The 26,905-nt window shown below is 36.8% G+C and overlaps 1 protein-coding gene across 2 annotated transcripts in view; it reads left to right on the forward strand.

Annotated features, from left to right (window-relative positions):
* kitlga (kit ligand a) overlaps positions 1–26,180 on the forward strand; it is a 43,798-nt gene extending 17,618 nt beyond the window's left edge. For both annotated transcript variants that reach the window (XM_041997857.1, XM_041997858.1), the window contains 9 exons: positions 6,099–6,209; positions 7,968–8,024; positions 8,280–8,432; positions 8,540–8,720; positions 13,480–13,536; positions 14,171–14,268; positions 14,489–14,598; positions 22,419–22,472; positions 22,582–26,180. In XM_041997857.1, coding sequence (XP_041853791.1) covers positions 6,099–6,209; positions 7,968–8,024; positions 8,280–8,432; positions 8,540–8,720; positions 13,480–13,536; positions 14,171–14,268; positions 14,489–14,598; positions 22,419–22,449 — 798 coding nt within the window. In that variant the 3' untranslated portion in view covers positions 22,450–22,472; positions 22,582–26,180. The remainder of the gene's footprint in view (positions 1–6,098; positions 6,210–7,967; positions 8,025–8,279; positions 8,433–8,539; positions 8,721–13,479; positions 13,537–14,170; positions 14,269–14,488; positions 14,599–22,418; positions 22,473–22,581) is intronic.
* Positions 26,181–26,905: the final 725 nt, after the last annotated feature.

The raw sequence follows: 26,905 nt of genomic DNA on the forward strand, positions 1-26,905 counted from the left end.
CTTTGGTGTTCACAGCTAGTAAGGGATAAGGTGCAAATGTTAGCTTTAACATGCTGCATAGGCTATATAGGCGCTAGCTTCTGGCTGCATTGCTTCTACATTTGATTACCTTGAAGATGCACTCTGTAACTTCCTGACCTTAAATGTCTGCATTTCTGATTCATTTGATGGCACAGTAAGATATTATGTACTTTTCTGAGCATTTTATTTTCTTTTTTGAGAATATAGGAAGGATGCAGGATGGATGTTGATATAGCTGCTGTTGGGTGTGTGTTACTGAGAGAATATTCCAAAGTTCCATATTGTGTTTTTAATGATTTTATGAAAATTATAATGACGTTTCATAAGAAAAATTACAGGGTAAGAACTAGGGTTGTTGAATTTAATTGTTTCTACGATGCATCGTGATGCGGACGTGGACGATTCTGCAAGTTTTTTAACAAAACATAACTGATTATAAGTAATGTATATATTTTGCTGCCACTTGCGTGTTTGGAGTGATCTAGCCTGCTGCAACAGCTCGGCAGATCTGAGGTTGAATTCATTTTGAAACTTTCACTTAGGAAAACTGTAAAACTAAGCAAACATTCAGAAAATACATCAGTATCTCACTAGAAATACATTAGTTGTCTCAGTGAAATCACGTAAGATTACACCATAAAATGTGTAAAAACCAATAGGTTAGCTTAAGGCTAATGTCTATGAAAAATACCATTGGCAAGCTAGCGGTTAGCATGTGTGAATGGACTAAAGGGATTTAAACAACTTTGTTAATCAACAAATGTTTATGCCAACAATTTTCTATGTGTTCAATTACAAATTGACTAGAATGCTTACCGGGAAATGTTTTTTGGCCATAAACGAGAATATGAAAAACATCTTAACTTCCAAATTCTGTCTGAATCTGTCTGGGACAAAACACATTGCTTTACTGCAAAAAGTCTCATCACTTGAGGTCTGCTAAACCATTTTTGATAACACAACGTCATAGTATACTAATGTTTCTTGATTTTCTGGCAATAGAAAAATAAAGTTCAATAATGTAGTTGAAAATAACATTGTTTACATGTTTGTATGTTTGTATGTGTAGTAAATACTACTCTGCTACCTGTGTAAAAATCTCCCACTAACTTTTTAGCTGCATGTGCCCTGTGATGAGTGTGTGTTGCTTGAGTTAGTCAATAAAAATTTACAATTATGGTTTTAATGATTTACCAAATAGTTTACTACATAGGGGGCTGTATAGTGAGTTCAAACACATCTAAAGTTTTAGCCCTTACTAGGGCTGGGTATCGTCACTAATTTCCTGAATTGATTTGATTCGACAGCTTAAACCTAAAAAGAATACTGGATCCATTTAAAGCTGTAAGATGACTCAGAAATTCTTTCAATGATGTAGATTCAGCTTGTTTAGCTGTGTGTGTTTCCGTGACGACCATGACGTAACATTGCAGGAGAAATACTCCAGCTGCTCCTCAGCTTCCATCTTCACCTGCCTGAGAAAATTTAGAAAACTCATGTTTTTGTCTGATCTTTAGTTGGTTGACGTGTTTCCGATGCGTGCACTCTGTCCTCTGATGGAAACCTACGTGTGTGTGCTCACTGCCATGGACACAGAGTGCAGCTATGACATGCTGTCATGTAAACCAGATAAATAGCATCAGACTGTTTACTTTTTTCCAGAGGAAATGTGGCTTTAAATGACCATGGCAGATTTCTTTTTATAAAGTACATACGTGCAAGGTGACATCACTTCTTGCTGTGGAACGCAGCGGTGCCCACGGTCTTAGCATTGGCTGCTAATGTGAGAGCCCGCGATCTTAGTGTTAGCTTCTTATATAAGCAGTAATACGCTGCAAAATACTTTACAGATGAATGTAATCCACACTGGTGAATCAAACGTCTGATTTTGACATGATCTCTGCCAGAGAAGCTGATTTTGGATGGAGGCAACACAGGAAACCAGTTGTGTGTATTTATGCTAAGATCTCGCCAAGCCTTGGTAAGTCATGCTAGGGTAGGGTCACGTTATCAGAAAAGAGGATGTATTAAAAAATTGATCTTGAAGTTTTATGAATCGAAATTAAATTTATTTAATTTGAATCGATTCAAATGGATTTTCTGAACCCAGCCCTCATTAATTGTTCCTTCATAGTATAAGTTCTCCTTTGTACTGATGCTGTGACATCTTTGTATCAGTTCCTTCTGCCTTGAACCTACTTCACAATCAAATGTCAAGTTTTTCACTTCATTTTTGCTGCCAGTAGAATTTGCTTTGATGTCAAACTGGTCCTACTCTTCTTCTGGTACTTTAAATGTGGTCCAGAGCTAGTGTCAAGAGTGAAACCCCTGCTGAAAACCATGGAGGTATTGGAGCATAAGATGTTGTTTTGCATGGCAGGGGCCTGTTTACAAAGTCCAACAACAACAGTCTAGGCAGGTCAGGTTTTCAAGAAGGTGCTGAGTCAGGAAAAGTCTGTGTGAAGTGTGAAATTCTTGGCGGTGGATCTGTTTGGAATTCTCCAGAGCAAAAACCATAGTCATCCTGTGTAGACTACAAGGAACGTAAATGCAGCTTTTTTCAATCAAGCGGTCTGTCAACATCTGAATTAATTTCCGTAAATACCAGAGGACAGATCAGATCAGCCTTGGAGAAAGAAATGATTGACTCTACTTTGGTGGTAAAGCAGCCCTGGGAATACTGCCATAAGAGAATTTGTTTTTTGTTTGGGTGTTTTCTGTCATACTTAGCCATCATCAGATTTGACTGACATAGTCAAATTCAAGTTTGTTTTTCCCTTTATATGTCCTTTTTGGACATCCGTAAAAGAAATTTTCAAAATATTTCCTTTCAAGAGCTTCAAGATTGTCACATGATTAAAAATGTAGATGCCACTTGGAGAGTGTGGATCTGCATTAATGCTACAGAAATAGCAGGCCTGGACCACCATCAAAATTAAATCAGCTGCTCTGTTCCCCAGAGTCCATCTACCCACCAATTTTTTAGAAAAAAATATGTTTCCGACAGCCCGGTTCATAACCTGTCAGCACCAGGAGGTCCAGTGAGATTTGAATCTCTGGCTTGTAGACAGAACTCGCAGCTCCCATAATATTACTTTTCAGCCTTCTCTTTTCATGTGCTGTCATCACTCATCACACATATAACATCCTGCTGTGCATACTGCTGTTTTCACTTGGCTTTATTTGCTCTCACAAAAAGCCACAGGGATGACCATTAAGGTTAGAAGTGTAACAGCCGAGAATGGTGGTGAATCTCTGCTAACAAATCACAGCTGCTCTGCTTTCATTATGATGGCAGATGTGAAAGCCATTTTAACCTTTTATTGGATTCATTACGCACACTTAACAAACAGGCAGACAGACATGCCTTTGGTGTTTGTTAGGTGGTCCAAAGTCATTTGGCCATTTTTTTTTTTTTTTACTGAAAGTAAATGGTGACCAGGGAACAAATGTGAAATGTCAAATTTTTAAACACTGTGTAAGTGAATCTGATTTGGGAGTGGCAGTGCACACACCCTCAGACCATGATTTCTGGTTTCAGCAATGCTTCAAGATTAAAAAATAAAACTTTCTGTGTGGGATTGTGTCCAAATAAAACTAAGGTTTATTTTTAAATGAATACTTTCACCATCTTAATTTGGATGTTTTTGTTCTCTTTTTTTTTAAGTTTTAATTCATGTGCAGCCTGAGGTTTGTTTTACACTCGAGTATTGGCCTCCACCAATGACTTTCCATTCGTGAAATCATCCCTTACAGCCCCATAAAGTCGAGTTAAATTCTCATTCCATGTGTGCATTTAAGAAGAAGAAATAGTGAAAGCTGCAACTTTTAAAATATCCAAATCTCTTTTTTTTTCTACAGACTAAAAGGAGGACTTGTTGACTTGTTAAATGAAGACATAAAAGCCTGATCCAGTTAGCTGATGTCCTGATGTCTGTAAAGCTTCCATGCATCCACCCCCATGCTATTTATATTAACATAAAAAGGACACCTGAAGCATGAATAATAATAAAACAACTCACAACAGTTTAATGTGGAAACCCCTTTGTGTTAGGCATTGTTATGTTAAAGTTAATTGTTGCTTTTGTGTTGTGTGTGCATGTTCTTACAGTAGTTAAAAGTACTAGATTAGTTAAAGATGCTGTGTATCAAAACATCAAGCTTTGCTTTACACAACAATTTGCATATTACATTATATACTATAGCTGTGTCTTGGCATCGTGGATTTCATTCATGGTTTATGCGCACAAAGGTTCAGACGAAGCTGATTAATTCTAAGATGCCAGAGGCATGTCACCCCCTCCTAAATAAAAATAAAGCTTTCTCCTCATTCCTCTTTGCTATTTCAAGATGAGTTGAGGCTGCTGCAAAATTTAATTACATCCCATCTGCCCTTTAGATACCGCTTTTCCTTCTTCTTTTTCTGCAGTTGATGGATCATGTTCCTTTCTCTTTCTGTTGTGGTTCAGTTCTACCAACATATAGCAAGAGATGGAGCATGGGTGGCAGCATCAGCATTAAAGATTTCAAAAATCTAAATCAACAAGCTTTCAGGGAAAATTTATGAATGTGTGTGCTGAGAAAAGAATAGCGAGTAACAGTAGCAGAGCAAGCATAGCCTTGTTTAAATAAACCATGGAACTAAATCTGGTTGTACCAGTTAAAGGGCCTGGAGATTATATGGCTCAGCTAATTATGATCTCTTTATCGCACTCACTTTGAAAGATTTATTTACAAAAGAACAGGTTTACATGCAAGGTTGCTGAATGGATTTGGACAGAGCTCTGACTGGCCCTGATCTATATTAAGAGGAGAATTGCATAATATGGTCAGATTGGCACAGAGATCAGTAAGGAGGTCAGTCGAACGAATGACAACAGTCAGCTTATGAGCCTACAAAGCAACCGTGGGAAGGTATGTTTACATTAATTGTCCTCTTGAAAAGGGCATTGTGTCTGTCCTTGAGGTCTTACAAACAAATTGAGTGCCTTTCCTTTCTCACAGCAGAGCCAAGTTCTAAAAATATAGTTTTGAAATGGTGGAGTGTTTATATTTATCTTTGCTACCAGCAGTCTTTTGTTGCTGGCATTCTCCACACATTATCATTTAGGAAGTTAGTGTATTGCCCTCTAGCAGAAACATAATTTTCTATACAATTCCAGACATGGGCTGAACCTGGCTAACCAGCAATATGTAATATAAGTGTCATGTTAACAGATTCAGTTCATACAGACATAGATAAATATTGCTATCTTTGTGATTTATGGCCCACATTAAAAGCTGGAAAAAGGATCAAAGTGTTACTTAACTGTCCACATCTTAAATGAGTCACTTCCATGTCACAGCAACCAATCTGACAGTTTTACCAATCTCGCTTTTCTTCACTGCCTTAACAGTCGGCAGATTGCCAGCTGCATGTTTAGACACGTTTCTAGCAGTCTGAAAAATGCTGGTCTGACCAATTAAAGTAGAATGAAGGCTGTTCATGTGGCTGCACCAAGCAGCTTCTGTTATCTGAATGAAAGGGACCTCTGTTTGCTTCAGGAATAATGTTGACCAGCTGACGACTAATAATCATTCCAAACAGTAATAATTGATTGAATGATTACATTTATAAAATAGGATTTTTGTTTTCAACTTTTTATTTCATGTGCTAAAAATAAAAATATATTCATTTGGCCTTGTGCTTACTGGTCCTTTTATGTGATGCAGTGTAGTATATATTACCAAGACCACTTTCCAATGCCTCTTTCTTGTACCTCCTGATTGGTTCCATCAGGTCAAATTAGAACCTTGCATATATTGAAGACTCAAAACAATTTATCAAAAGCATGACCAAAATCAGATTATTTCATTTGCTGCTTTGTAGACCCAATGACAAACTGTAAATGTGGGTATTGTTTGTTGCTGTTGAAGCTGTATCTGTTTGATGTGGCAACACTATTGATTCTAGTCTCAGCTCAAGATTTTAGTAGGTATTATCACATGTAATGCAACTGGGATGCTGGTCACAGAGACTTTTTAGGTCAAATATGCAACTGATGTTTTTTTTTATTATTATTATTTTTAACCTGCAGAGTTGGATACACGTCTGTGTCCATTTCCTGCTGTTCATCACGCTCGGGGTACATTCAGATACACTTGACTTCAACCCAGTGACAGATGACATCTCTAAACTCTCTATTTTGGTAAGAACGCCTTTGAAATTGTTATCAATCAAATACCGTAAATGCTTTGAGCTAAATTTCAGCTGTAGCCTTGGTGAGTGTTCGTCATGCTGGAGTACCACTCGACCAAGCAACTTTTTTTTAAGAAAAGCTGCTTGCTAGAATGATTTTATATAAAAACAATATGATCTTCATTATTTTACATTTTTGTTACAGCTATCACTTCTAATGGTTTTAAATAAGTGACTGGAATATGTGGACTGTAAGCAACCCAGTCTAGCATGCACACATTCACTGCAAAACCATACATATGCACAAAATGTGGTTTGGGACTATCCAGCTCAAATCAGAAAGAAAATATCGGCTTGTTGCCAAAACTCATATATATACAGTGGCAGATGAAAGTTTGGCCAAACTTACACACTGGATTACTGATTTATCTGACCACACGGACATTTTCCACTTTTCCCCAAGTTCACCTTCGGTTTCATTCAGCTGCGTTTCAGGATGTCGTTTTACAAAATCATTACTTATAAACTGTAATAGCAGTCCACAGTTAAATTTTGATTTTGTAAGTTTAAAAAAATGAAAAAAAAAATGTGTGTGGTGTCTTTTAATAATGGAAAAATCCCAAATATCTCTTCATGTATGTCACTGTGTTTAGAGATTCAAGAAACTACTTTAAAATCTTTAATTTTACTAACGGAGCAGACATGGATTTGGACTACAAATTCTGGTCTTTTGCATGTCTAATTAAGCTAGGCCTAATCCATTTCCTGTTCTTTGCCCTATCCTTTCATTTTTCAGAGGTGGTACTCCTTTTCTTTTTTGTATCAAGGAGTGGTGGTTGTGTAACTCTACAAGGGAAGGAATTGGCATTTGGCCTTAAATCATGACAGTATATGCATATATATATACAATGTATAAATAGACACCTAAAAATGTAAAAATAAAATAAAATAAAAAAAAAAACTATCAATTTTTTTCTAAATTTTAGAGAATTTTATTAAATTAAAAGATATTTCAAGAAAAATAACGGGAAATGTGTGCTAGTACTGATTCTCTTACCTTATCACAATATAGTGTGAAATCAATAGAACAAGAAATTTTATGTGTTACATAAAATATAATAATAATAAATTTGGGTTATTTTGGAAATGTAAACTCTTTTACAAAATGGTTTAAAAAACCTAAACTACAAACAGGTGTAAAATATGTCATATATGTTATAAAATAATTTCAGTTTTAAACATAAAATTACTCAAATCTCTTTAACAAATGTTATTTTGTTTTGTAACAACAACCTCCCAATCAACATGAATATATGAATAATACAGATAATATACCTTTCAGTTTAAAAATAATCCTGTATAAACCTTACAATTTATAAAATCCTCAAAATTTATTTTTAAAGGAAAAGTATTTCTTTAATGCGTTACAGTATCCAGTATGCGTTGCAGTATCCCAATATTTAGAGTGAAATTGGGTTGTACTTTGAACACTATACTTTCATAGAGAAGAAGAATAAAATCCTAGCTTAACTATAGTCCACAATCAGTTTTATTTCTCTTTATTTGCACAATATGAACATAAAAGTACTCCTGTGTATTCTATGTTATATTGTGATCTTTTATTAGACTTGCTAGACTTGCTAACAAAGACCGAAAATTAATGTTTGTAGTTCTTTTTATTCCTGATTGTAGTATTTTAAGTCTTGACACTTTTTAATGTGAATGTTATCTCTGTTTAATGTTTTTTTTTACTTGTTTCTTTTTGCAGAGACAAAATATTCCAAAAGATTACAAAATTCCTGTAGAGTACATTCCAAAACAAGAGGTAAGATATTGCACAGTTTACTTGTGGATAGATGTGGGAAATAGTTTTTTTTTGTTTGTTTATTTTTTTCTCTCCAATCTGTGTGATCATACTTGCATGTGAAGTTTTTTTTAATGTAATAGAAAAAAAATTTTCACAGAGGTGAACTTTTTCTCAGCTATATATTTATTGTACAGTGCAAATGATACTCTGTCATGTGTAGAACTTCAGTTATCACCTATAACTTTGTCTTTTTTTTGTTTGCTTGTTTTTTAGGGTGGGATGTGTTGGGTTAAGTTAAATGTGTACTACTTGGAGCAGAGTTTAGATGGTTTAGCCAATAAGTTCGGAAACATTTCGTCCAATAGAAACGACATTCGTATAGTCATTGACATGCTTAAAGAGCTGCGGCACAGAATGGGTAACCCGGTAAGTTGATAATTCTTTACTCCATGAACTTTGTGAACTTTTCTTTCAACCTGACCACACGAAGATAGAATAATTTTTTTATGTGATCTGTGTTTTTGTTTTTTCAGGACCCCATCATGCTCGAGTTCCAGTGCCACTATAGGAAAGAGAGGTGGCAAACAGAGCAATACTTTGACTTCGTTGAAGATTTCTTTACAGCTGCACAGAATAAAGAATATTCAGATGACTGTGATCCTCCTCCCTGTCCCACCACACCATACACACTAACAACAGAAGAATATTCAGAAGGTGAATAGTTTTCATTTCTAGATTTTACACCAATGAGTCATAGTATTGTGACCACTGTCGGCTAAATTGGGTACCATGGTTCATCTTGTTTCAAAACAATGTTCTGTTGGTAAAACCTGAATCTTGGCATTTATATTGATTTATATGGATGTAACTAAGGGAGGGTTCAACAAGAGTCTGAGGTGCTCATCTGCAAACTCCCTTCACACTAACCTATTGGGATCTGATAGCATCTGTTGAAGCAAGTAAAATCCTCAGGCCCACACCCCACAGGGTCCAAACAATCTATTACTAATGTCCTGGTAACATGCTTCTGGCTGCATGAACTACTCAGTATAAAGCAGGTGGTCATGATGGTATGGCTGATTGTTGTTTATTAATTGTATGTTTTGGAGCTTAATTGTAATGAATATCTGTTTTTGTGGAAATTTTGATGAGTCATAGGTCACATTTACAAGTTTTGATGTGTGATGTAGAGCTACCAGGATGTATTGGCCATGGACTTGCAACTAGATAGCTAACCATCTTGTTGATGGCTTCATCCCAGACATGTGTCCTCTCTGGTTGCCAGAAATAGCAAAACTTAGTTTGTCTACTTAAAGTGCAAAAGAGTGCTGTAACAAAAGAAAAAAATAATGATTTTGTAAAGAGTGATGATGTGTGGCACCACTAAGACCGAGCATGTCAACAACTTAAAGCATCCAGTTTATGTTTGCTGGAGGTAACATAACCACCTTGTACTGTAGTTGATATTGACTCTGCATGTGGATTAATGCAAGCAGTGGTGTTTTACAAACTTACAAGCTATTATTTTGGATTAACAAGAGTCAGTGGATGCTTGTTGGGTTCACTTCGGACAGAATTGCTTAGTTAAAGCTGTAATCTTTCTTGTGGCTGCTTGCCATGTACCCACCAACGTTAAACATTTGAGGTGTAATATTCAAAACAGCATAATTTACAAAAATATTTCAAGTGAGTTCACACTTTACACTTCTTTGTCCACCCCAACCAATCAGAAGACTCTTCCTAAACATGCCCTTGTCTTGAGGGAGATAGTACCTAGAGGAGAAAGTTGTTCCTTTTTTTTAATTAGTTATGGAGTTATGGTGATTAAAGAGTTTTTCTAGATTTACCCAACATTAAGAATTTGCTGCATGGTAAAGATCATATTAAGTTTACTTTAAAAATCTCAGCATTAAATTATTTCTATGACCAAAACTGTTCACACCCACCTTGCAGGTGCTTCTTGATGCAGTATTTTCATGTGAAACTGTGAACATAAAAACACTGTAACAGCCAAAAACAATGTTTTATCCAACCTAAGGCAACAAAACAATTGGCAACTTGTGTTTCACGTAGCACAATGTATCAGAATTATGCTACATGATAATAACTAGGTAGTTGTTAGGTGGTATAATAACTACTATTACTGTTTTCCGTCTTCAGTAAAGTAGACCAGTATGGCAACCAAAGATTAGTTGATATTTCTGAGCAGCTGCTGCTGTTTAAGAGGTGTGAGAAAAGTTCAAATTTAATCAAAAAATGAAAAGGTCTTTGGCTCTTGAAACAGTGCTGAATGTTCTTGAAGCTGAATTGTCAGTCTCAATCTGTTATTTGTGCAGATCACAGCAGCTTTCCATTTTAGTACAAAAGTTTTAACATTTGGTTTTAACAATTCTCCTTTATGAGTTTCATGGATCCCAGAAATCCCTATATTCCTTCAGTGACTGATTGTAGAGACGGATGTGGTCCTACCCAGTAGAAAGATCATTTATCACCCACCACAGTGCAACTAGATGACAATGGTAATCAAAACAATCTTAACTTAGTATATCATTAAACTTTTATTTAGTCCAACTTAACAATGAAACCTATGTTGTATGTCAGTGTTTGATCCACTTAATTGGCTCATCAGAAAAATGGCAAACCAAAGATTTAAGTCAGCAAGTAAATCAAATCTTTCATATTATGGGTTTAGTCCCCCCCCCCCCCAAAACAAAGAAAAAAGAAAAGAAAGAAAAAAAAACACATATAGTTGGAAAAGAAACGAGACACAGCTGTGACTTCTGCATCTTAATGAGAAAAGCTAAGATATAAACTGCTTGGACTGACATCGCAGACATTATTTTCTTTGGAAAACAGGTGAAACACACCCACAGCGAACTGCACGCTACACACTCATTTTCATCCCATCTGGTGTGTGATACTTTAAGCCAAAGCACACTACAATAAAATGATGAGATTGGCAAGAGATCTGACAATCTGGCCAGCTCTCTCTGGACGAAGCTGATGTTTTTTGGATATTTTAATGTCACACTGAATTCTGATTCCACTTATGTAAAAAAGTCAACAATTTCTCTCAAATACCTTAACATTGTTATTTGGATGTGCGCTTACTTAGAAGATGTATATAATTGTGATAAGATGTAGCATCATTTAGTGGAAATTAGACATGACTGCATTGTTTTGAGGACAAATCATATTCTCACAGGTGAGAACATTAATATCTGTAGCCGGTTAACACAGCATGTTTCAGTTTCACAGTTAAGACTGGTTCACAATCCATCAGTCACATGATTCTGTCAAGAAAAAAGATAAGACTGCTGGCATGGCTTCCAACCTGACACTCAACATGTCTGCAAGTGATTTGTGAGATTTCTTTTTTAAAGACTTAAAAGACATTGCTCAGTGAATATTTTTCCATTTTCACTTTAATGTCGGCATGCATCAGTCACCAGTTTCACATAAACAAGTGTTTTAAAAAAGAAATGAACCAAGACTGTATTAACACTGTTTGGATGTGGTACCCTGTAGATATGTGTGCATATAGGTATGTATAGTATTTTTTCTACCTGTTGTATTTTTAAACCTTGATTTTAACTTCTTCCATGGACAATGGATGGAAATTAGCCTTGGCTACATTTTGGGGTGTTTTTATAATATATTTTGATTGTAATATTCATCAACATTTACTATCCCTTCCAAATAAACTAAACTAAATCCAGAGAAATCAGATTTCTCCTGATGGATGCTGTCATGAAAAGAGAGTACACCCTCAGTTCTGAGGTTTTATGTATCAGGACATAATTTTAAAAAATCATGTTTCTTATTAGGTCTTAAAACTGGGTGACTTACAGCGTCACATGAACAATAACACATAACAAATTATAGTTTATCATTACTTATCTAATAAATCTAGCCAAAATGCAGAAGCACTATGTGTGAAAACTAGATAGACCCTTCCTTGTTCCTTTTTAATTAAAAGCTATAGCAATGCTCTCTTAGAAGCATTTTGCTACCTGTAAATCTGGTAAGGCTCATGAGGCCATTACCAGACAATTTGGTACATCAAAGTGACAAAAATTATTCAAATTGTGAATAAAGAAAAAAAAAAGAAACAGGAGCTACCTTTCAGTCTCTACAAGCCCCAGTTAATATGTTAAATGTTAAAGTTCATGAAAGTTCAGTCAGAAAAAGTATTTACAAGTTTGGCTGGTTTAAGCGGTTATGGAGAAGCTCCTTCTCTCTACAAAGAGCTGTAAAGACTGTAAAGCACGGTGGTGGAGGGATCATGATTTTTGCTCATTTTGCAGCTACAAGACCTCAACAGCTTGCAGTCATTGAGTTGTCTATGACCTTCTATATATACCAAAGTATTCTAGAGTCTATGATATCTATGAGGCCATCCTTTCAACATTTAAAGTTAGGCTAAAACTAGATAATTCACCAGAACAATGAGCCCAAACAGCAGCAAAACTACAACAGAATGCATGAAAAAGAAAGAAAAACAACGTGGTGTAATGGCTACTTCAAAGTCCGGACTTACACCTGAATAAAATGCCATAACAGCTAATGTGGAGGCTATGAAACCTACAGCAACAACTCACTTTTTTTTAACCTATACTCATGGTAGATTCTGCACCACACCTGTCCTTTGGAAGGTAGGTTTACTGGACTACAGATGTCAAACTTCAGATGTGAATATCTCAAAGCTTCAGAAAAGCTATCGGCATTGCCCAGCAGTGCCGTTGATAAGTGAGAAAATGTGGGTTTTGTTGATTTGGATGCATTTGTTCTTTAGACTTTGAAAGTGATTTATTATATGAAACACTAGTAACTTTTGACAGTGAAGGACACACTTCTCTGCTCAAATTTTCTAAAACTGGTCTACAAATTCCAACCAGCAACAATCGAGCTTCAAGCTCACTTCTGCTCGTAAAACTAACACTACCCTCTTTGGACTATTGTGAGCAGGCTCTATTTAGGACAGATCTCCTGTGGCCGTTTGGATAAGCTTTTTAATCCAGAAACATTATTCCTTCACAAGAACTTTGCAAGATAAAAACTCTAAACAGCCTTAGTGCTCAGATGGCCCTTTGAGACACAGCTGAGTCACAGGACTGAGGGAAGATGTCCCAAGGTAGTGCATTTGAAAAGGAAGAAAAGGGCTGAAACCTGATTGAATACGTGTTGATTACAGACCAATCTTCCAATCTTCCCAAGCGCTTTCCTTTTTGCCAAAGAAGTTGGATCAGGTCTTTTGTATCTATATGTGTGTGTGTGTGTGTGTTTGCTGGGAGGGTAGAAAAAGTGGCGTTGAGGTGACTTTTTAGCACCTGACAATGAAACGTTTTCATCATCAGACATAACGCTCCAGTCTTTCTTCCCTTTTTCACCCCTCCTTTCATTTAGTCCCTATCTAATCCAAACAGTGAACTTACTTTCTGATGTTTTTGTAATTGCGTGTTTCTTCCCTCAGGGTCCCCCACTCCCAGCACTAAAGACCAAGAGTGTTCAACGAACTGCCAAGCACCATGTAAGCTTCACTTCTCATTACTTCAAGAAAAAAAATGTCACATTGAGATGCAAAACCAGCGTAGCAGGATGGTTGCATTATTACTCTTGCAGCCTCAGTATTTTGACATATTTCAGGTTAAGCAAGCCCATTTCTCCTGAGCTCTTTCATTTGCATCGCCAGTTCTCTGCAGGATAAATTCCACGGCACATCTCATGTGCACCATCTTTCCTACTGCCTTTTAGGAGTCAAAGAGTCTGCGTCTTTCATGATAAATGAACACACTGGAAACTGGATGTATAAAGATTACAGTAAAAGTTGACACAAACATCTTTTATCAGTTTTTTTCTGACTTCTGTCAGTTAGTTTATGCTTTTCTTTTGAAGACTGAGCATTTACACATTCACCAAGTGACTCTAAATGGGGTTTTTAACTTTTAAACTTTTAATTTCTACACGGTGAGAAACATTTTGGTTTGCAGTAGATAAAATGCTGGTGGTAGTTATTGAGTTGATGAAAACAGGCACTAACCACAAGTTTTTTTGTTTTTTTTTTCCTTTTGGGAAACACAAATGGCAATGTTTTAAAGATTTATGATGTTTTAAAGGAAAGTATTTTTTCATAAGGAATTTAAATAGTTTTCTTTTCATTCCAGATAAACAACCAATACTCCTTCCTAAGGTGGTGGAGCAAAGCCTTCTCTCCTTACTGTTTATTCCACTCCTTGCCCTCATTTTCCTGCTGGTGTGGAAGGTAATCAGACCTTTGACTACATATAACTTCCTGTGGCTCAAGTAATATAACTGTTTGTCTGTGGTTTTATTGTATTGCCAAAAGATAGCGCTTTTTTTCATGGAATTTATTACAGCCGGCGGCAGCCTTTCAACTCTCTGCAGATGCTGTCAAGACTGTTGAGCTAAACTTGTGTTGATGCAAGCTTCTGAATTAAAAGCAAATTCTCAATGTGACACAGGTCAGATCACGAAGGCGTGAGGAGGATCCTCAGCGGAATCCTGGAGAAAGAGTACTCTTCACAGGAACACAAGGGACAGCACCTCCAATAGAAGCTGAAACATCAGAAAAGTGAGCTGGTTTTACCCTTTTTTTGGTTTGTTTTTCTCAGCAAAGAAAAACATAAGTTGCATCCTTTATCCACCCAGGGTCACAGTGGCGAGGCTGGAGCCTACCCCAGCTAACACCAGGCTTGAGTCTCCAGTCTCCTTTTTTTAATTGAGTGAGATGGTCGCCTTCCCTTTGTCTTGTTCATAAGGTTTCATCCTGGTAAAAGAGATAATTTATTTTCTTTCCTTTGTTGTTATTGTAAGGTCTTGACCCTTTCCTTTGTAAAGTCAGAGAACTAAAATCAGCAGAGAAAAGAAGGGTCAAGGTAGGAGCAGAGACCATTAAGTATTACAACTTGATAAGAAGCAGGTGTGCTGTGGAATGGCGAATATGCAGTGTAAAAACACTGGAGGTGTGGGTTTTGAGAAGAGGGAATTTAGTGCAGAAGGTGGAAAACATATGCAGTTACATGACGGTAGTTTCTGGAGCTTGAACCATAAAAGGGATCATAAGTCTGGATCTCGCTACCACAGTTGGTTCAGTTTTGACATTATTTTTTTCTCTTTTCTGCCCAGTGTGAGTCAACCCATTTGGAAGTGTGATAGTAAATGTCTATTGTATCCCTTTAATAGAAGCCATAAGCAAAACTTTCTTCATGGCCAATAACATGTTCACAGGGCATGGGCAATAAGAGAAACAATGCCCGTAAACATCCACACCCACGTGGAGCCTTAGGCAAACCTCCTCATTGGTGCCTTATAAAATGAAAAGCCTGGTTCAAACGCGTACAAATAATTAGCGCAGTGTACAGTATGCTACTGCTCATATGCTAATTGACCAAATAATGAGATGTACAAACAAATAACACAAGCTTACAAAGAAAAGAACATTTAAAATTATATACACAGAAGATTATTATGATGATAAGGTTTTGAGAGTTTTGGTTCACATATGCTTGAACCTGAGTCAAGTAAACTGTGAGTAACCCACTTATCTTAATTCAGGGGTGTCAAACTCCACTCCTTTAGTGCCGCTGTCTTGCAGGTTTTACATTTTTCCCTGCTTTAACACACCTAATGGAAATTAATGAGTCTTTGTCCAGAACTTAACAAGCTGCTGGATCCATTTGATTTAAATCAGGTGTGTTGGAGCAGGAAAACATCTAAAACCTCCAGGACAGTGGCTCCTTGAGTTTAACTTTCCTGTCTTAATTAAAGAATAAACAATATATAAAACAATGATTAGGTGGGCAGGGAAAAGTTATCAAGTCAAGTGTCAGCTGTTTTTTTGTTTGGTATAGGAGTGCTGTGTTGCAGTGAAACACAGAAAAGTACAATCGATGCCAAAAACAGAAATCATAAAATGGAGGCAACTCACTTTTAAAGTTTACTGATCATCCATCATTCGATATTTTCTTGATAAAAACAGTCTTGACAATCCAATGCAGTGAAAGTTTTATCCCAAGAAAATTGTTTCTTCAGTTTCCACAGAAACCCTTTATATACAAATAAAATAAATAAATAAATAAAATAAACAGTATTAAACTGTAATTTGAGGGGTTTTTTTTCACATTTGGATTAGGAAAAAAAAAATAATAATAATACATTTTTACTGTGAGGAAATATTTGTAACTCAGCCCCAGTAACATTATATTAACCTATACAAGCCTGACGTGACATATTTATCACATACAGTTTCTGAGACATTTTGCTTCAATTTATGGTATAAATTTTACTCAAAATCCTGTTGAACACAATCTGATACTTGTCGTCTGTCCCCTAATAGATACCCAGAAGCAGAAAACCATATTATAATATTTTTAATGTATAATAAATGGTAGATATCCCTCCCAAAAAAATGTTAGTTTTTTGTTACACTTTGTTAAAAGGCCAAATAAAGACCTCATATTTAAAAAAAAGTGGACTTTTCTTACCATTTTTCATGGGCTTGGTCTTAATGGGTTAATTCTGACAGTTTAAAACAAAAAAGAGAAAACATAGATGCATTTGCTTTTAAAAGAAATTTAAAAACAAGCTTTTACTCCATTTGGTTTTCACACAGCTCTTAGTTTACTTTGAGTATGCCAAGGATAGCTTTTTCAGCTAAATAATTCTGGAGTGGCAAAATGTTATAAATAATTTACAGTCATGTCCTAAATGAAAGTAGGTCATGTACATAACTGTAGAGAAAAATTAGCAATTGGATTGTAATTATATATATATATATATATATATATCCTCTCTTGTCTTCAGACTGTGGCCGCGGTCACATTAAATTTTTTAATTCAAAATTAATTAGTCGGAATTAATTGTGTTTTAATGGAAATAGTAATTGCGGTTCTGATTGGACAGGGGACAACATGATGTTTTTGTGTCTACATGACGTATTTACGTCTATTGGAAGTAAACAAACTCCACAAACTCCAGTTCCTGCTTCTTTTCTTTTCAGCTACAACATGGAAGACCACATAATAAAAACCATTTTCAATTTGATTTTGATAATAGTTTTGAAGCAGTGATATAGTACCATACCGTCATCACAACAGAACAAGGGAACGAGCATGCACAGAATGACCAGAATTAATTTAAAGCGGAATGAACGTATACATGATCGAGGAATTATTAAATTTGGATTTAAAATTACAATAAACTAGCCACTTACTTTGGATTTAATTCGGAATGTCCATTTTTATTCAGAATTAGGTGTTTACAAGGTCATTTTAAAGAGAATTTCATTTTTGTTCAGTAGCCGCTGTATCTCAAAAAGCCTTGACATCAACATGGAGTGTTCACACAGATGAAGAAGTTCCCTCTGGAATTTATTTGGTCAGGGGGAAAACATCTGGTCGATGGAAATTCTCTATCAGATATTCTTCCTCCGTGTTTAGAAGGGTTCTTACAGGGGGAACGGATCTCCATGGGGAAACTGGCTTTGACACAGCACCGTTTTATTGTCACAGTAAAAGCCAGCTTATAAAGCCTTCCCACCGGCTTTTTAGTCTGGCATTACTGCGACTGAAGCTGCCGTTATTGAGGACTATGCAAGCGACTGAAACCATGAAAAACATACACTTCTGTACCAACGAGGCTGGTGTATTTTAGCAGAAACTACTGTTATGTTGCCCATGGTAACGAGCAGCACTGTTTAACAAAACCGAATGAAAAAAATTAGCTTTAGGCTAATTTAGGCAGTAGTAGGGGTAGTAGGCTGCTCCCGTTTATCTTCTCCTTAAGATTAAGAAGTGCAAGGAGGACTACAGGAAAAAGTTAGTAAGTCAGCTCCAGTGGAACAAAGTGAGGGATGTGTGGTCAGCAATGAAAGAGATCACCAGCTTCAGGTTAAAGGGGGATCAGACTGACAGAGGTCTGGACAGAGCTAATGAGCAGAACATGTTCCTTAATAGGTTTAGTTCACCCCCTGACTCCAGCCCAACAGACCACACACCCTCCACAATCTCACAACTTTCCTGTCACACCTCCACCCTCACCCTGCAGCTCAGTCATGGATCTTAACACAGCCTCATCTCCCTCCACATCATAATATACTGAGACCTCTCTGCCTACACCTCTAGCCTGTCTGCTTTCTGCAGTCAGGTGAAGAAAAAACTGAACTTGAACAAGGCTGCAGGTCCAGACGGTGTCAGCTCCAGGGTTCTGAAAATCTCCTCAGAACAATTATGTTGGATTTTTCAGCACATTTTCAACACCAGCTTGAGTCAGAAAACAGTTCCTGTGCTGTGGGAAACATCATGCCTTGCTAGGCTACATGCTAATGCATTCATTGCAAGATGGACCAGTTGCCCTAACATCTCACATCATGAAAGTCCTGGAGAGGCTGTTATTGACTCACCTCAATGAGCAGATAAACACCTTTCAGGGCCCATTACAGTTTGATTATTATAATGGGTTTGGGCTTGAAGACACCATCATCTACCCGCTTCAGAAAGCCCACTCTCATCTGGACCAATCAGGCAGCACTTTGAGGATCATGTTCTGTGGTTTCTCAAGTGCTTTTACTGCAGTTCAGATGCTCTGTTATGTGTGAAACTCCATAAATTCCAGGTGGATGCCTCCACCACTAGCAGCATTTATGACTAGCTAACAAACAGACCACAGTTTGTTAAACTGAAAGGTTGTGTGTCTGTCAGCAGCACTGGAGCAAGACAAGGGACTGTAATCTCACCATTTTTTCACACTGTACACTTCAGACTTCCAATACAACTTTGAGTCCTGTCATCTGCAGAAATACTCTGATTACTGTGCAGTTGTGAGGTGTATCAGGGAGGGACAAGAAGCTCAGTACAGAGAACTGGTCAGTCAGTTTGTGAGATGGTGCAGAAACAATCACCTCATCTTGAACACAAATAAATCAAATAGATGATTGTTGACTTCAGGAGGAACACAGGTAAACAAAACACTGTTTACATACTTTCCTTAACTAGGCTGTTATTTATTACGTATCGACTCAGATTGATTTGTCTGTAAAGTGCCCTGAGATGACATGAAGTGGCGCTATACAAATAAAGCTGAATTGAATCCTTGGAGAAGAGGTGAAGGTGGAATACAAGTATTTTGGAATATAGCTTGACAGCAGACTAGACTGCAACAATGCAATGAAATGCAACACAGCTGCATCTACAAGGAAGGACAGAGCAGACTCTACTTCTTAAGGAAGATAAGATCATTCAGTGTCAGCACCAAGATGTTGCATAAGTCTGTTGTGGAAAGTACAATCAGCTTTGCAGCCTTCTGTTGGAGCAGCAGCATCAAAGCCAGAGACTTAAAGAGACTGAACAAACTGATGAAGAAGGCTGGTTCTTGGCAGCACAGTGAAGAAACAACAGGGTGTGTTTAGTGTGAGGCATCGTCAAGTACAATGCAAGACAGAAAGACACCAGAGATCATTCCTGCCAGCAGCCATCACCCTCTGGAACAAAGCACTACCTTGTTTTATGTAATAAATGTTGTTGTTTTTTAAAGAAAAAAAGAAACCCCTAGTACAACATTGTAATTTCCCTCTGGGATGAATAAGTATTTTTCATTTAACTTTTTTTCATTAGAAGTTCGGCTCCAAAATCTGTTTAGCAGGAAGATGAAACTAGTTAAACAGAGTTAAAACCATTTAGCAATATATCTAGATGAGGTAGAAATTTTAAAAGTAGACCCTAAAAACAGTGTTAGTGGTTGATACAGTGCATCCAGAATGTGTTCACTGTGCTTCACTTTTTCCTTTTTTCGTTATGTTACAGCCTTATTCCAAAATTAAATAAATACATTTTATTCCCCACAATTCTACACACAATACCCCATAATGACAATGTAAAAATTATATTTTTTTAAATGTTTGCAAATTATATACACATAATGTTCACAGAGGTATGGTGCAACTTGTTTACACTAATCATCCTTGAGATCTTTCTACAGCTTACTTGGAGTCCACCTGTGGTAAGCTCAGCTGATTGGGCGTGATTTGGAAAGGCACTGACCTCTTTACATAAGTCCCACAGTTGGCAGTGCATGTCAGAAAATAATGCATGAAGTCAAAAGGATTGTCATGAGGCATAAATCTGAAGGAAAGCTACCAGGACTCTGGTAGTGGACCAGGAGCTGGCTGGCCAGCTAAACTGGGCAATCAGGAGAGAAGGGCCTTAGTCAGAGAGGTGATCAATAACCCAACAGTCACTCTGTCAGAGCTCCAGCATTCCTCTGTGGAGAGAGGAAAGTCTTCCAGAAGGACACCATGTCTGCAGCAATCCAACTATCAGGTCCATATGGCTGAGTGGCCAAGCCACTCCTTAGTAAAAGGCACATGTCAGCCCACCTGGAGTTTGCCAAAAGGGACCTGAAGGACTCTCAGACCATGAGAATCAAAATTCTCTGGTCTGATGAGACAAAGATTGAACTCTTTGGTGTGAATGCCAGGCATCATGTTTGGGGGAAACCAGTTACCACTCATCACCAGGCGAATATCATCCCTATAGTGAAGCATGGTGGAGGCAGCATCATGCTCTGGGGATGTTTTTGAGCAGTAAGAACTGGGAGACTAGTCAGGGAAAGATGAATGCATCAATATACAAATCCTGGATGAAAATCTGCTCCAGAGCAATCTTGACCTCAGACTGGGGCAACGGTTCATCTTTCAGCTGGACAACAAGCCAAAGCACAAAGCCATGGTGTCAAAGGAATGGCTTCAGGACGACTCTGTGAATGCCTGAGTGGCCCAGCCAGAGCCCAGACTTAGATCCAATTGAACATCTCTGGAGAGATCTGAAAGTGGCTATGCACCAACACTTCCCATCCAACCTGTCCAAAGATAGGCGTGCCAAGCTTGTGGCATCACATTAAAAAAGACTTGAGGCAGTAATTGCTACCAAAGGTACATCAACAAAGTATTGAGCAAAGGCCGTGAGAACTTATGTACATGTTTTTGTTGTTGTTGTTGTTGTTGTTTTTTTTTTTAATAAATTTGCAAAAAAAAAAAGTTTTCACATTGTCATTATAGGGTAGTGTGTAGAATTTTGGGGAATAAAATTAATGCATTCTATTTTGTTGTAAGACTAACATAATAAAATGTGGACAAAGTGACTGAATTGCTTGCATTTATTTTTTACAATATAATATAATTAATATAATTAATATAATATATTATAATATAATATAATTAATATAATATAATATAATATAGTATAATCAATAACTAGAAACATTACCTATGTTCATTATGTTTAACTTTTTTTTAATTATTTTCAGAAACAATTTCAGCAGTTTATAAAATTAAAATATATTATGCATAATTACATCAGAATGCCATAGAAGTCATGCATGCAACATTTCTTTACACAACAGAAATAAAGCATCAAGAGCAAATGTTTCATTGTAGATGTTGTGAGGTATCTCTTTGTGATTTTTCCTTGTCTTTAAAAATACAATGCCAAACGTTTGACTGGTAGTGTAAGATTATACACAACCAACATGAACTGTCATTTCGGTATCAGCACAGCTCTCTGATGATCTGATCTCAGATCAGCCATTTCTCACCCTCTCACTGTGAGCTGCCAGCGCTGTTTGAAAACCAAACTGGCTCAGTGAAAAGGGAAAACAATGTCATCTGAATCTCCAGCTGTTATTTCTGCCATAATTCTGCCATGAACACAGTCATGAGGAGGAAATACTGTGATATAATAAGAGGGCGGCGCAGACTTAATGAAATGTGCATGAATGCATCACATTGCAAATAGAGTTGCATGATGAATGTATCCAAATTTTGCAGAGAACTTTTTTTTTTTTTTTTTTTTTTTGCAGATTTCCTCAGGTCAGTTAAAGGTGTGTTGCATTAAAAGTACTCAAATAAGTATAATCTAATATTATAAGTATAATAAAAGTTGTCCAATTACATGCAGCACATAAATCTATCATGTGCATGACTGTTTTGCTCAAACTGTCACACTGGATTCCCATGATGAGCATCAAAGGACCAGAGTTGTGTCAACAGTGCAGAAATATAAATGTCTTTATGCTTCCTCATAGCATACAGTAGCAATGTGCTTCTGTAACATTGAAGCTTTCCAGAAAACCAGTAGGGCTGCATGCTAAAATTGTTTCAAAATCAAGAGGCTTGACATCAGCAGACTTCTTAGGAGCCTAATAACCAGAACCTGAAATCATCTTGTGTGGAGGCTGTGTTGACTACTGTCATGTGGAAGCTATTTTTGCTGGTGACAATGTTTTCTTGCAGGACAGTGTCTAATGCTTTTCTTTCTTTCTTTCTTTCTTTCTTTCTTTCTTTCTTTCTTTCTTTCTTTCTTTCTTTCTTTCTTTCTTTCTTTCTTTCCCCATTTACAGAAACACGCTGAACGTCATCGAGACAGTGTAAAGTTCTACCGGTTGATGTACTTGGTGAGATTTTATTTATTTATTTATTTTTTTTTTTTACATAAAAGCAGTCGAATGCATTGATTTCAGTGTATTCATCTTTAAAATCTCCTCTCTCACTTTTCTACCACAGGACTCTACTCGTTTCTTCTGATGTGTCCAAAGGTGAAAAAGAAACATGAAGCTAAATCCCACCACAAGATTGCAAAAGGGGGAAAGGCCTGTTTTTTTTTTTTGTTTGTTTTTTTTGACTGCTTTCCAGATCCCAAATGGCAAAGTAAACAATGGCCATAGAGTCCTTCAATTAAATCACACCTGATACTTTTTGGATGCTTGCCTTTCTTATAAGACTGCATTACCCCGTGCTTCTGAGGATGACTGAGAGATGTTAGCTGATAACCCCTTGAACCTTCCACCATAGCCAGCCTCCCGAAACCCTGGATTCTTTGGCTCCTACATATCACCCAAAAGAACCTACTTCTTCTTTGACTGTGCTTATTTATCAGCATCTTCCTCCAATCTGCCTGCATTTTTGGGACTTAATCTTCAAAGAACAAAGCAGAGAGTGACTGATGCCGGTAACATCCTGTCTGAACTGAGGCATGGATTACTACCTCTGGTGACCCTCATGTCAACATCATCCCCGATTCCCCGATTTCCTCTTAACTCCGGGGTTTCCCAAAGAATAATAGTGTTAAAGCATAGTAGTTCCAGAGTGTAGTTGCATTGTCTGGTTTAAGCATGTGCCCATGGGGTAAGGGGGGTGTATGACATATTTATTTATTGGTGGTGGCACTCAGCTGCTGCTGTTCATACAGCTGAAATGTTTCAAGTAATCATTTTTAAAAAGCACCTTTACTAATGGGTCACATTTAACAAGCTGTCTGTGTACTAACATGTTGTAAACCAGAAAACACATTCCTCCTAAACAAATTAGATTTTATTGTAGGTTGTTGGCATATATGACTTGGGCAATTTAGAATGTGTGAATAAAATATATGGAGAAAAATAAACATATATATCCAAAATATGCTGCTTTGACTAACTTACATTTAGACATTTTTAATACTATGATGACATTCTGCTAACAAGCATCAGGGATAACTTCTGTGGATCCATATTGTCTCTCGATTTTAAGACAAATTATTCAAATCATCAGGCACACAGTCTACAAACAATGGGCCTCCTGTAGTAAATGTTAGCTCATCAATGCCTTTATTATATTTTTTTTCTTTTTTTTTTTTTTTTTTACTTATTTCACCTTCATGTTTTGCAAGGCACAATCTGTTAAGGGGGAGACTTTTGATGGCCATTACTGTATAAAGATAAAAATCCCTAAAAGGAGACATGGTTTGTAAAAAAAATATATAAATAAAAGAAAAAAAATAAAAGAAAAAAGAAAGAAAAAAACATGAACAGATATGATATGACAGGATTAGCAAATAACCTAAAAAACAAATTTTCTTATAAAGATGTGTTTTTGTTTTATGATCAAATGTAATCTAGCCCCTTCAACACATGCTGTACACTCATAGGCTTTAATTTGTTCCTGCAGACTTTGCCTTTGTCCAGTATTACTGTTGTGCTTGCATAATAAAATCCAGCGTAGACCACCTGACACAGTGCATTCTTCAGGATTCAGATGCAGATAAAACTGCAAAGGGGTGGGGGGATTCTCAGACAATGCACTTTAGTTACCTTCATCATCCACAAAGCTCACAACATGGGAATATCAATTTTGCCTTAAAGTTGCGCCCTTACGTTGTCAAAGCAAGTGCAATGTCATCTGGCATACTGAACTGCTGCACAGTGGTGTGACTTTTTTAACACTATACAACAGTTGGCAAAGAGGTTTTTGAAATCCACATGTTTTGCATTTGTCAAAATCTCTCAAGCCCACATTAATTTGAGATAAATAGAGCCAATCCCTGCACTTCCTAAGTTAATGCACTCTAAAATCTGATTAAAAGTGGAGGTGCTCCCTGACATAGTCATAACAGATCTTATCGCCATAATGGGGAGGAAGTCAGCAGGGTTCAATATATATATATATATATATATATATTTGAAAAAATAAACTTCCCACAAAGCCTTGCCCAAACGGTAACAAAGAAAGCCAATAATAAATCCTAAAATTTAAAACGATCAGTACTATTAAATAAAAATAAGTAAAGAAGTAGGAGTGTGAACAGGACACGCTGGCTGTGACCTTTTCCATCAGGCAACTAGGTGACAATGATCGAAGCAGCAGGACAGAAAAATCTGTTTCTGTATTTAGTTTGAGTCTTTCTATCATAAATGTGGTCTTACATTGTACCATGTCCATTCTTGGTTTTGTGCCTTGTTCAATTAGTGTGATTGACTCGTGTGTAAATGTCAAAAGCCTGTATGTTTCCTTGTAGTAGCAGAAAGTAGCAGACACCCCTCCCCCAGCAACCTCTCCCACTGTTTAACAAGAATTTAGTTGGTTTGACCGTTGGACCAGTTACAGTTTGGTACATACATTTTGTTTTTGGGTGGGGGATGGTAAAACAGTACTTTGGTATGTGAACGCTATATTGGCAGAAGAAATCGCAGTGATTCTAACATTAATGTTCACATTACATTTTAGCCTTTGTAACCCTTAGGAACCACATCAGCTGGTAGCTGCTTGTTTCCTGTGTTTTTGGGACTATGTGTATTTTTCTCATAGGAGACAAGAGTATACTTTGCAAAGATTAATTTGTATTTGGGAAAAAAAAAGGAAAAAAAGAAAATGTATACCACATTGGTGTTCATATAGTTCAGATCAACAGTCCCTTTCAGCGTCAATAGCTGGAACTTCTTTTTCTTTTGGTGTGGTAAAGTATTGTTTATTACGTTCAACCTCAAGATAACGTTATTCATTCAAAGCAATGCATTTTTAATAAAAACTTATGAACGGTGACATCTGTGCCATATTATCTATGGCAGTTTAGAGCTGAATCTGTCTTAGTAAAATATACCACAATTGTGTCCACAGTACTTTAAAGAAGGAATATCAGCAATTAGTACAGTGATTTCAAAGCTTTAGCCAATTATATCTATTTGAAGATGCATTTTTGAACAATACTGGATTATACTATCTATGACAGTTTAGACCTGATGCTTTCTTCTTCATCACCATTAGGTAATGCTTCTCTACATCAAGACCATTACATGCAGTATCCATTATTCTGACAGAGACATGGGTTGGTCTAGCCACAAACTAATAAACAAGGCATATTATGTAAAATAAAAAGTTGCTTTTTATACATGGTCTATGAATATAATGAGCTGTAACAGGTCTAAGCTGTGAACAAACAAATAAATAACATGGTCTCCCATTTTCCTGTCTATTCGAGAGCCAGAAGCAGTCAATATGTCTGATGCACGGACGGCCAGAAATCAAACGAGTTCATGCATTAGCTAAGAGAATGACTGCCCTTAAATACTGTTTGTCTGGGTGTTGTGTAGTCTGAGAAAGAAAGAGAGAGAGAAAGAGAGAGAGTAAAGCTGCATCTTAAACAGTGCTTTTGGGCATGAGTGATCCAGTCCATCCCACCAAAGTGGATGAATCAAATGGCTCTAGGCAGGAAATAAGTCTGGGTGCCAAAAAGCAAATATAATTATAACCTGATATTCTGGGTGACAACTCTACTGTATTCTGTATTTTTGTATAAATGTAAACAAACATATATGAGCTATGAATAAAGTACATGTATCCAAATTTTATTTATTGATTTGCTTGTTGCTTTTTAATAATTTTAAACCACTGTTTTTTTTTTTGTTTGTTTTTTTTGTTTTTGTGTTGTAAGTAAGCTTGTCAGGAAGGGATCAGAGTCGGGGCATGCTAAGTGGAGATTACCAACAAGCTACCGGGAAAAAAGGTGTTCGTCTGCATCTTCAGATAACCATACTGAATACCTTAATAAATCTAGAATTAAAAAGTTATTCAGTCAAAATATTCCAAATTTGGATAATATCAATGTCCTTTATGAGTCTTTTTTAAGTAGAAAAATGTTAATTTGACATATTTTATCCCTTTAATCACACTGAGCGCAATGGATAAGTTGAGAAAAATCAGCCAACAATAATGTGTGATGTATCCTGCTGATAAGATAATAAAGAAAAAAATTCTCTCTTAAAAATGGGTAAATCATTTCTCTTGGCTTGCGAGGTTTCAGTTCTTCCAGATGACTACAACCATAGAATGAAAGTTTTGTAGCTCTTTTATGACCACGTTTCATAAAAGCAATCGCACCTTAGGGACTTCTGTCTGTGACCGCTTCACAATTGTGCCAATATCTCACGGTTTAGCGTGACCCTGAGCATGTTTATTGTTTTTATGCAACATTTTGAACATTCAGTATATACAAAGAATTATAGATACATACCCAGGAGTAAAACAGCTCACATGTTTTCACTGGTTCTGCCTCATCCATAAAACCTGTGATATT

The sequence above is a fragment of the Melanotaenia boesemani genome, chromosome 10, assembly GCF_017639745.1.
Source record: "Melanotaenia boesemani isolate fMelBoe1 chromosome 10, fMelBoe1.pri, whole genome shotgun sequence".
In the NCBI taxonomy this organism is placed as follows: Eukaryota; Metazoa; Chordata; class Actinopteri; order Atheriniformes; family Melanotaeniidae; genus Melanotaenia; species Melanotaenia boesemani.